The sequence below is a fragment of the Rhodamnia argentea genome, chromosome 4 (assembly GCF_020921035.1).
Source record: "Rhodamnia argentea isolate NSW1041297 chromosome 4, ASM2092103v1, whole genome shotgun sequence".
In the NCBI taxonomy this organism is placed as follows: Eukaryota; Viridiplantae; Streptophyta; class Magnoliopsida; order Myrtales; family Myrtaceae; genus Rhodamnia; species Rhodamnia argentea.
Genome location: NC_063153.1, coordinates 23,319,884 through 23,331,912, shown reverse-complemented (window position 1 = coordinate 23,331,912; position 12,029 = coordinate 23,319,884). Strand labels below are relative to the sequence as shown.

The following is a 12,029-nucleotide window of genomic DNA, read 5'->3' as shown; positions in this document are numbered from 1 at the left end:
TTCAAGAGATTATGAGGCGGTTCCGAAAGGCCCCCTGCGACCGGACAGCACGGGGCTCCCGCTCCCCGGTGAGCGGGCGGGGGTCGCGGGGGGCACCCCGGCGGGGGTCACGGGGCCAGCGCCCCCGAGCCGCCAGAGGCGTTTTATGTTCGGTTATAGAAAGATTTCTATGGAAAAATTAAATATTTTAGGCTATATGGGCAATTTTGTAATTTATGCCATGTAGGGTTTCGCTATATATGTTTAGGGCGAAACAGGTCTCTATAATAGAGAGGGTGTAAGAAAGAGCGGGCGTACACTTTTCTACGTTATTAGTGAAACAGATCTCATCTCCCCGTGGACGTAGGTAGGCGGAACATCTTCGTTGCCAAACCACGTAAATTCTTGTGTTGTGCGAATTTCCATTACTTTCTTGCGTCGTTGATAGGATCGAATTTAGATATTCGACAAAATTCTGTAGGCTCGTCGCTTGTATCATCGAAATTACTAAGCGATATGATAAAATTACTAAATGAAAGCCATTAGTCGGACAATACCGTCAGTTATTTCTGACTAGACGATCACCCAAACAATTAGTGTTTTATGCAAAACACGCGGTAATGGTGTGTGGGCCTACGGTTGACATTGTACAGTCCATGATAGTACTGTCATATACATATTTTTCTTACCAAATTCCGTGTGAATTTAATATTCGGATGTAACTTATAAAAGTACAAGTTACTAGGGCAGTTGTTAGTAATCAATTCAAAAGATGGTTTGCTGATACTCGCGGATTAGGTACTAAATCTGCTGGCTATGTGCTGAAATAGGCTCGTAGTATGATAGTTATAATAGTTGCTAGTACAAGGAGAGGACTCCTAAGCTGCGTCGGCCTTTTTCGTTTTTGGAAGCAGCTCTGACTAACTCATGCTTCTTTTAATGATTTTGCTGAACTTAATTGGAATGATGAGTTGCCAATTCATGTTGTTCGGTTTCAACTCTAACCTTAAGGTACAAGTCCCTTTTTGTCTGGCTCCTGGTTCAATAAAATTGAAACCGGTGATTTTTGATCCGGTTTCTAGTTCCAGGCCATGGCGAGACTTGACCTTGCAGAATTGGGCGAGGCCAGCCATGGCGAGGCCTCGTGCTCGAGGATCTGGGCGAGGTCAGGGTGAGCGAGGGGTCGCCGGGGAAGATGTGCCTCCGCTTCCCTTGAAGTTCACTTGGAGACGAGCAACCCGAAGTGGAAACAGAGACTGAAGAGGAGAAGATGATGGGCCTGATGTGGGGGCGAGATAAAAAGTCTCCGCCCGGGATCCGGAAGAACCAAATTCACCAGCCCTAAGATGAGATTCCATCTCGTCTGACATCACGCCCATCTTCTTCTTAGCTTCAGGTTCGCTGCCAGTTGGGGTTCATCTCTCCAGGGGAACTTCACAAGGTTTTTGCCTGGGAAAATGAAGGGGCTGAACAGAGAGGAGAGGGGAATGCAGAGAGATGAATAGGCACACGCGTGGCTGGGTGAGGCCTTGCCTGCGGTCGGCGGGGGTTGTCGGCCACTGGCCGGGGCTCGGTGATCCCCGCCGGACTTTGTCGGCAATGATGGGGCGGTGCCGGCGACGAGGGCTGTGCAACCCTTTTTTTTTATTTATTTATAAGTTTTCAGCTTATTTTTCTCCTATTTAATTTATTTCTTTAGTTAATTTTTAATTTTAAGTCCACATGTACTTTCAACAAGCCATGTCGGCTCAAATATTAATAAAAAAAATTCACGTGGGATTTTCAACAAGCAGATTAAGGTTGGCATTTAAGTAATCAGTTTTTTTATAAAATTTGACACTTAATTGATCATTTTAAAATTTTTTATAATAAAATGAGTGTCGTACAAATCTTATCATATTTATAATGTACTTCTCCCACCATAAAGTCAAGATAGAAAGGGCTGCACATGCCGCAAGTTCGGGCCAAGCTTTCCCCAAAGTCCAAAGGTGGTGGTTCATGTTTATCTTTTAGTAAAGACTTTCTGCAAAAAAAAAAAAAAATTGCATTTGATTCGAACTTAACATGTGTAGTTTGCAAGTAAGTCAACGGTTATGAAGAGCTAAGAAATGCCCACGTAATCACTAAAATAAATCATAAAAAATAAGCACGCCCATAATCAATTGCCACACTACAATACACATTCATTGTTTTTTAGATGGTAATAAATACATTTTGGGAATGTAAGTTCTGTTGATTATTTTACCATTTTGTCATAAGTAATTGTAACATAAAAGTAAGATGGGGGCACAATTTAAGTAGTTTTTGGATTTACATTAATTATACGGTCGGTGCAATGTCTCTTTATAGAAAAATGTATCCGATTCGAACTCGACACATGCAATTTCTAAGCTATGATTGATTCCGTCTACATAACTTGTAGGTCGATTGATTCACTAAAAAAAAGCGCAACTTCTCACACAATTTCTGTGCTATGATTGATTCTGTCTACATAACTCATAGGTTGAACTAGAACCTACATAGTCAGTGTAATGTCTCTTTATACGTAAGTCAACGATTACAAAGAGCTAATAAATGCCCACCGACTATATAATTTATGTAAAGAGACATTACACCAACTTCTCGCGCAATTTCTGAGCTGTGATTGATTTTGTCGTAGGTTGAACTTGAACCTATATAGTCGGTGTAATGTCTCGTTACATGTAAGTCAACGATTACGAAGAGCTAACAAGCGCCCACCGACTTCTCACGCAATTTCTGAGCTATGATTGATTCTGTTTACATAACTCGTAGGTTGAACTTGAACCTATATAATATCATATTCGCATCTAAGTGCTAGGGTCTCCTCACAAACCACTCTTGCGTGGTTGATGTTGCTGATATTACTTTTGTAAACAATAGTTGCGTCATTTCTACCAACTGAAACAGTTTAAATTCTATTGATTATTATACAGGTCTATAATCAATTGCAACACTACAATACACATTCATTATTTTTTAGGATGGTAATAAATTCATTTTTAGGACGTAAATTCTGTTAAATATTTTACTATTATGACATAAGGAATTGTAATATAAAAATAGGAGGTGGGACTATTTGAATAGTTTTGGAGTTAAATAGATTAAACAATCGGTGTAATGTCTCTGTACAAAAAAAAAAAATGTATATGATTCGAACTCAACCCATGTGTAGTTTGCAAGTAAGACAATGGTTGCAAAGAGCTAACAAACGCCCATGCTATCAATAAAACAAATGCATAAAAAATAAACATATCTATGATCAATCGCCACGCTGCATTACACATTCATTATTTTTTAGGATGATGATAAATACATTTTTAGGATGTAAATGTTGATTACTGTACAATTATGACCTAAGTAATTCTAACATAAAATAGGATGTGGGACTATTTGAATAGTTTTTTGGATTTACATAGATTATATAGTCGGTGTAATTTCTCTTTACATAAAAAAAAATGTATCCACTTTGGAACCCAACACGTGTAGTTTGCAAGTATGTCAACGGTTTCGAAGAGCTAACAAACGCCATGCGATCACTAAAGCAAATGCATAAAAAATAAACATATCTGTAATAATTCGCCACGCTGCATTATACATTCATTATTTTTTAGGATGATGATAAACACATTTTTATTGGTGTACCATTATCACATAAGTAATTCTAACATATCAATATAATGCGGGACTATTTAAATAGTTTTTTAGGATTTACAGTTCCTAAAAAATAATGAATGTGCATATTCTACGATTATTGAAGATCTGTCCAATAACAGTAGAATATTGATCAAAAGTTGATTCCTTGTTCTCAGTGGGCGATCCCGATCAGCATTAAATAGTCAATGCGAAAAGTCAGGCGGGGGATATCAGATGGTGGAGGGAACAGAGAAGAGGCAAAAATGGAGGAGGACGGGGTGAACTTGAACTGGTCGCTGCCGGTGCCGAGCGTGCAAGAACTGGTGAGGCAGCAACGGCCGGATGTTGTGCCCCCCAGGTACCTCCGTGATGACATGGTACTGGCCGATCACCGCCGAGAGTCGTCACAGGGCTTGCCTTGCATTGACCTGGGGAAGCTGATGGACCCTCCTTCCCGATCCACCGAGCTCCACAACCTTCACTCTGCCTGCCACCAATGGGGTCTGTTCCGGGTATGATTTATACTTGATCCTTAGCTTAAGTACATATAACCTTCTGTCTGTTAATGTTACGATATCCGCTCTTTTCACTGCATAATCTCTCTCGAACTAAGGGACTTCGATGCTGATGCCATCTGATCCGATGATGTACAGACAGCACACACGACTTATTTTACCTGTATATATCGAATGAAGCATCTCAATTTCGTTCCTTTTCATTGCTCAATTTACATTCTAATACAGCGGCGCTAACTACACTGTTAATAAGCTTTCCAGGTAATAACTATCCATGTTCGATTATTGTACGCAACCCTGTGTATGGATATGCACCTGGGTTTTTTGTTTTTCGTCTAAATGAGTTCGTGAAGTTGGTGAGCTGTTTCATGAAGTTGAAATGGTTGACAATTTAGATTTGTGATGTTGCAATGGATGTGTAGCTAGTGAACCATGGAGTGTCAGATGAAGGGTTGAGGATGATGCAGGAGAACGTGCAAGGGTTCTTCGAACTGCCCTACCACGAGAAGCAAAAGTCGGCCCAGAGACCCGGAAGTCTTGAAGGTTATGGGCATGCTTTCGTCACCTCTCACGACCAGAAGCTGGGATGGAACGACATGATCTTCCTCAAATGCCTTCCTAACCATGAAAGAAATCTCGATCTGTGGCCACAAAATCCCCCTGAATTCAGGTCATTTGGTTTCCAGCTTCTTCGTTTATGTCATGTTTAGTTAGCTAATTTTAAGCAAATGTTGATTGTGGATACCTAATCGATCAGAATAGCACTGGAGAAATACAGCGAAGATATGAGGAAACTGGCAGTGGCAGTAGTGAACTATATTGGAATGGCGTCAGGGATTCATGAAGGTGAACTGGATTTGTTGATGAAAAGTTTCGGAGAAGGAAAATTTGAGATCAGGATGAATTACTACCCGGCATGCCCAGAACCTGAGAGAGTAATAGGCTTGGAGCCACATGCTGACATCTCGGGGATCACTTTGTTGACGGAGTGCGCCGACATGCCTGGCCTTCAGGTCCTTAGCAATGACGACTGCTGGGTCACAGTTCCACCCGTTCATGGCAGCATCATCGTGAATTTAGGCCAAATCATGGAGATTTACAGCAATGGCACGTATAAAGCACCAGATCATAGGGCGGTGGTGAACAAAGAGAAGGAGAGGTTGTCCATAGCAACCTTTTGCTATCCCAGTCCGTCTCTTCCAGTTGGACCTTCTCCACAGGTCCTCGCTGCCACTGGACTCCCCCCTCTCTACCAAACCCTTTCGCACTCCGAATACATGCAACGCTTCTTCAACCGCAAGCTTGATGATGCGGTTCCTTTCATCGATACACTCAAGATGTAGACTCTGAGCTGGTGCATTCATTATCGTCATCATCTTCTTGTATTGTGAGTCATGAACGTGTTGACATTTTAATTCAGTAAGATAGTGGAAGTTTCAGATTGTAGGAAAATCTGAGTGACAAGCTGAATTTCCACTGGGAAAACTGTGCTCTAAGAAACGTTTCGGCGGCCTTCTCTGGTCTCCGCTCTTAATCTGAAAACTTCTTTGCATCTCTATGTTTAATTCAAGGAGGATGAAACTGATACTAGCTTTCATTTCACTTTTTTCATGTGTAGACTTCCAAAAGTATACATGTGTGTACCAATGCGACTGAACTTTTGACGTTTTCAAAATAGCTACCTCCAACCATTGATGTAGTCGCTTTTGTACATTCAGCTGCATCTACAAGCTTCTGCAATCTGATTGCTTCTGTTGGCAGCAAATATCCATCTACGCTTCTTTTAAGCGAAGGCGAGTCGGGTCACAAATAGGGGTTGCAAGAGGCGAGGAGTGGAATTCGGCACATTTCCTTGTGGGTATTAAAGAAAACCATGCATTTGATGGCAAATCTTTGCGCAAATGAAGTGAAGCAATTTCCTAAAAGCAATCAGGGGGTGGTTCAGTTAAAATGTCATTGTCCAGCACCTTGTGTCAACCGAAGAGTCGTATTCAAGCTCTATAGTTAATATGGGGCCTTTGTAAACACCTTTCCGTATTGATCTTCCTACTCTGTACACGGCATCATACCTTCCCCTACCATCGTATCTAGCCCTAGTCTCTCGACATATTCACTTGGGCAAACAAAGAAGAAAATTGTCAAAAAAGTCCTACATCTATTATACGGCAGCCAATTCAGTCCTAAACTTATTATAGAGCAGCCAATTCAATCCTAAATCCTTAAATGTGCTACTTTAGTCCCGATCCTTCCGACGATTTATCGATTTAGTTATAACCTTTCAATTGTGTCAATTTAATTCTAAACTTTTTGACAAATTATTAACGTCATCCTTTTACACAATTATCCAAATAACATGTTTATGATTAAATTAGCAAAACTTTAAAAGGTTTGGGACTAAATCAGCAAATCGTAAGAAATTTAGGATTAAATTGGCACAATTAAAAGATTTACGACTGAATTAGCCGTCAAACAATAGATTTAGGACTTTTTGGACAATTATCACCGAATAAAGGAGGACCTCCCTCAACTCTATAGCCAAAGTTTCCATACTCAAAACAAGATCCAAGGTAGACCGATTTCAGAATATTGTCATTCATAGAAGGGATATTGAGTCCATTCGCAATATTTTTAGAAGAGAAGTGATCACGTGACTATCCTTAATCCACTATCAGATAAAAGTCTATTTTGGGCCACAAAAAAATAATAAATAATTAAAAATTATTGCGGAATCCACTCTTTCAAGAATTTGTACTTACAATATTTTGTCACTCTCAAAGTCACCCAAACATTGTTATCCTAATAAAGCCCTTTTAGAAAACCACGGATGTGCATCTTCCATGATCCACCCCTGTCACGCTCTAAACCCTCCTCCCAAGATGTGAAGCTATCTAGGCTCTTTTTTTTTTAAAGTCACATATAGAATATATGTTTTTGTTTGGTTCAGGTTTGTGACATTAACATTAAGAAACCGTTTGTTTTGAAAAAAATGAATGATTTGAAAAATGTTTTCTTAAAGATGAACGCTTTTATTGCTTACAAAAATGAATAAAAAGAAAATATTTTCATTAGTCCGTGGAAATAGATATAAATTGTTGCCGATAATGAAAAAAATTTCCTTTAGCTAATTATTTTAAACGATATAATCAATCATTTTTACAAAAAATAATTTTTAAATCATTTATTTTTCGAGAAACAAACGGAGTCTTAATATTTATCCAATATTTTCAACGGTTAGTGTAGTAACAAGTGAAGAAATTTAACTGATAACTGATGGGAATATTAGGGAGTGCTTGTACTTTTTAAGATCATTTCTCAGCCTGACTTTACTCGTGCAATTAAAATTTTTAATTTGTTAGTGAGCCGCGAGGAAAGCATTTCTTCACAAAGGCCACTTGAGATTTCATTTAAAGATGACGGAACGATCTACAAAACGAAACGATCAATAAAGGTTACAAACTAACCTTATCAGTAGTTTGTTTATGATATCATGCGTAGCATAGACCTTACTAGAAAGACAAGCCGAAATATTTCTCCAAATTATCTACTGTAACAATGCTATGTCATTGGATACAAATCACATCTTTGAGTTTATGCTCAGATATCGAGTTTCATTTTCTTTTGGAGATAGAGATCTTTCAATAAAATTGGGCCATTGCCTGTTCAAAATGCCATCAGAATTAGGAGGCAAAGAGAGCGTTGATATTTATTGATGATATCTATACACAATACCTCTTTTTTTTTTAGTACAATTCTAGTCATTGGAGATTATTTCTTTTTAAGTGTTCACATAAGAGTGCATAACCATTATGTTTCTCAGTTTTCCTATTTTTTTGTTTATGGGAACAGGTTTGGAACAGAAATCCATTTGGTAATGCAATTTTTTTTCTTTTTTCGGGACAAAATTTTTAACCTAGAAATAGGTTTGGAACAGAAATGATTTTCTACTTCTTTAGTTCTAGAAATAAAATAGCAATACAAACTCTTTTCATCGCTCACTCCCTATCTCTCATATGCTCTCTCTCTCTCTCTCTCTCTCTCTCTCAGACTCGGCCGAACTTCTCCATCTCCTCTTGCCTCAAGTTCCATCATTGCAGGGAGCTTCGCCACATTGTCGAATATCTGTCACCACAACCGTAGCTCCGTCTCTTGTTGCAACCCTCCCCTCCTTCACAACAAGTGAGTCTCTCTCTCCCTCTTTGTTATCGTGACCTAGCTCCGCCTCCCTCTTTGTCTTCAGATTGTCGTTCAATTCGCGATCAATTGGTGTTTTTAGCAGCTTGTACAGTGTGATATAAGGATGTTCTCTTTCAATTTTCTTTACTTATTTTCTAAAATTAACAGTTATAGAACATTAGATTGATCTGATCTTGACATCAAAGCTTCTATGCTTGAATTGGTACACTATCCTAATCGGTTGATCATACTAATTGGTGATAATCCTTCTATTCATTTCAACGTGTTGGTCTATCATTTATATGATCAAAGATTGGGTTATTTGTGCCTATATTCGCTGCATGGGGGCTGGCCTTTGTTGATTATGTATGAATTTGATAAACTTTGGTTATACTTTGCGGGCATTTTAATTGCCTTTAATGTTATTGTAATTGCATTTGGTGAGTTGGCTCATTTGATGCTCAACCAATTAAGATTAAATGGCATCCCACAAATAGGCATGTATGGTAAAGTGGATCGAGCATTTGACTAATTTGTTTGTAAGTTTGTAGGTAGAAGATTTTAAAAGGGGAAATCGCACCACCTGTACCTATGGCAAAGCAGGGTGGAATAACATACATGTCAAATTCAATAAACAAACATGACTCCACTTTAGTCTAGTTCAATTGAAGAACACGGTAAACAAACTAAAGAGACAATATAGTTATTTTAAGAAGCTTCTTTCACAATTTGGATTTGGATAGGATAATGTAAATAAATAGTTATTGTGGAGGACCCAAGTGTATGGGAGTCTCACATCAAGATGTCACTTTACTTGGGTCATTTTGTTTTTGTTGTAGATGTAAGCTATAATTATGTTGCTGACGTATGTCATTATTGGGAAACCCGCTGGATAATAACTAATGGGCTAAATTCAGGAAGGATGGGCTTCCTCAGTATCTTGATCTATGAATAGTGTTTGGTGATACATATGCTACTAGATAGTATGCAACAGAAAATGCAGAAGACTTGGTGGCATCAGAGGGAGATGACAATGGTGGTGGTGATGCGGTAGGTGATTCGGAGGAATTTAATGAACACCACATTGATGAGGTTATAGACGATACATTGACCAAGGAGGGAATTGAGATGAATATGCTTAGGAAAATTATTATCATAATATGATAGAGATTCCACAAAATTGTGTTTTCTATTTCCGTAACGTATTTTCACTATTTAAATTTTTGGATTTCCTATCTTGGCTCTTGTAATGCGATGTTGTATTTGAGGATTTCCTATCAGTTTCAAACGATCACAATTTGCGGCATTAAAGAATCGTTTCTTAAGGATTTCATGTCTTTTGGTGCTGATCTTTTATAGTGTTGTTGCGTGATATAATCAACCAAGGAAGTGGAATTAGGTACTAAATGCAATTCTCTGCTTGGCATGATCACCTCTCTTTTATTTGCATATTAATTTATTTGTCATCAAAAGGATTCTATTACAAGAAGTAGAAATTTCATGTTGTTATCAAATAAATTTCTATTCCGAAATAGAAATTTTGTGTTGCTATCAAATGCGTTTCTCTGCTCAGAAATTTGTTCAGGGAATAGAAATGCCAAAAATTATTTTCGGGAACGTAATGGTTATCATTCGCACCCTTAAACTTTAATTATATAATTATTAGCTGTTGGAGCTAGCATTATCACTCGAAGAGGGCGGTGAATACGTGATTTCAATGAACTTTAGAAATCAATGAGGAATTTAAACAAATAAACTCCGAGTTTAGTTCGGACTCTAGGTTAGAGCAAGATCAAGATGTCCTCGGATTCGACAACGTGTGCAATTCAATCATTAAATAAAAATGACAAGGAGTTCAAGGGATAGAGAAATTGTACAAATAGTTTATAATGGTTCGACTTTGTTTAAGCCTACATCCACTTTTTCACGTTGGCAAGATATCGACTGGATTTCACTAGTGAATAGGTTAGAGATTACAATTCGATGGTGATTTTCGAGTCAATAGACTTTCCGTGAAAGATCCGAAACTCTCTTGAACTTTGGAATTTAAGATTCTGGACTCTCGTACTCTCTTCAGCATTGATGTATCCTTTTATACTCTTTTACGTTTGAACTAGCCGTTGCAAAGATTACTCTCCAAGTTTCCCGTTTGAACAAGATTGTACACAATGAATTTCGTAGCCGTTGAGAATATCTAAAGAAAGAATCTCCCATTTGATTAGATCGCCTATACAATCATGATCGGGGTTTCCAAAGATAGAGTACTTCGCATGGTAAGGCATCCTCTTCTTTCTTAATCTACGCCCTTGAATGATCTTCGTGATTGATAATCTTCTAGAACGAATCCAGCTTGATTTGATAGTCGTTGTGATAATATCTCAATTATATCATCTCGTAGGTGGCTCATGATAATCCGATTGTTGCATATGAAATATTTTCTCAGAGCTTAAGCTTTGCTACAACATCCGAGCTCCTCAAAACAACGTCCAAGCTTCTTAAACAGATTCGATCCCGTGTAACTATTTTTTAACAATAAAATATATTTTAAGATAACCTATAAAATAGTATTTCATTGTATTAATTTAAATATTAACAATTATATAATTATTTTGTCGACTTCGAAATTAATTAAGGATTTTTCTCGACGTGGGTCATCCATTTGGCTATGGAAAAGAACTGTTATCATTCTAAGGCCATAGGACACGAGATCTGTTGGACGTGACAAAAATCCACAGGCTACAAAACAATTCGAGTACAGGTGATTTCCACTCTTCTCTATGTTGTGGTCTTGTCGAATCAAAGGACGTCTACAATTGTTTGCGTCATCTAGTGCATCCACAGGTGAGTGTGCCCCAGGAGAGAGAGAGAGAGAGAGAGAGAGAGAGAGAGGAAGATAGATAGATTCGTTTGTGCACGGGACGTGGACCCAACAATCACGCGGAGACGGTGCAAGCAAAGCCGAGATAGTGAATGCACTGAAAGTGAAAGAAAGCTGCATTTTTCTCTGCCGTTTTATAGAAAGCCACGTCCGAATCCGAGAGAAAATTGGGTGGATCATGATGTTCCGCATCTTACAATCTGACATTGCCATTTTTATCGGCAAGGATGATCAATTGACCGCTAAGCATATTGATCGATTTTTAGCTCAATGTGGCGAGGTAGGTAGAAATATATGTCAAGGACTTGAATTTGTCCCTTTGTATTTATCTAAAGATGCTTTCACTTGGCACATACATCTGTCTGCGCATTTGATATTTAATTAGGCTAATATGGAAATGTAATTTCATTCTCAATTTCAATCGGTCTATGCCTAAAGTAATAGTGGCAGACTTGGCAATTGGCATGAAGTGAACCAAGAAGGAAAATTAATGAATTATTAAGTGGACATGAAAGATTACTCTCAAATAATAGACTAGGCTATACTTAGCATGGGTTCTCCCAAGTCTATACGAATAGCAACTCGCAATCTCAGTTCAATTTCATAGTTAACCTTACCTTTTGATTCGCAACGAATCAATTATGGGTTGATTACATAAAAATAAAAATGAAAAAATGGGTCTACAATCCATATATTAACCCATATTTAATAGTGTGGTTTGTATTTAGTTTAAAGAAATAAAATTAAGTTGATCATAAATGGGTTACTTAACAAATTAATGGATTTTAAATGGATCATAAAAGGGTTATCTAACTATCTCAAGTAAGTCA

The 12,029-nt window shown here is 38.1% G+C and overlaps 1 protein-coding gene across 1 annotated transcript; it reads left to right on the top strand.

Annotated features, from left to right (window-relative positions):
* Positions 1-3,775: 3,775 nt before the first annotated feature.
* Positions 3,776-5,545, top strand: LOC115740540 (protein SRG1-like). The gene is made up of 3 exons (XM_030674029.2): positions 3,776-4,145; positions 4,571-4,818; positions 4,906-5,545. The coding sequence occupies exons 1-3, from the start codon at positions 3,840-3,842 to the stop codon at positions 5,489-5,491; spliced, it is 1,140 nt and encodes a 379-aa protein (XP_030529889.1). The 5' UTR covers positions 3,776-3,839; the 3' UTR covers positions 5,492-5,545.
* The last annotated feature ends 6,484 nt before the right edge of the window (positions 5,546-12,029 follow it).

What these genes read in the sequence shown, in the direction of transcription:
- LOC115740540 (XM_030674029.2), top strand. Translation starts at nt 3,840, where the DNA reads ATGCGAAAAGTCAGGCGGGGGATATCAGATGGTGGAGGGAACAGAGAA. An exon ending in ACCAATGGGGTCTGTTCCGG is followed by an intron (nt 4,146 to 4,570) that starts GTATGATTTATA and finishes ATGGATGTGTAG; the next exon opens with CTAGTGAACCATGGAGTGTC. An exon ending in CAAAATCCCCCTGAATTCAG is followed by an intron (nt 4,819 to 4,905) that starts GTCATTTGGTTT and finishes CTAATCGATCAG; the next exon opens with AATAGCACTGGAGAAATACA.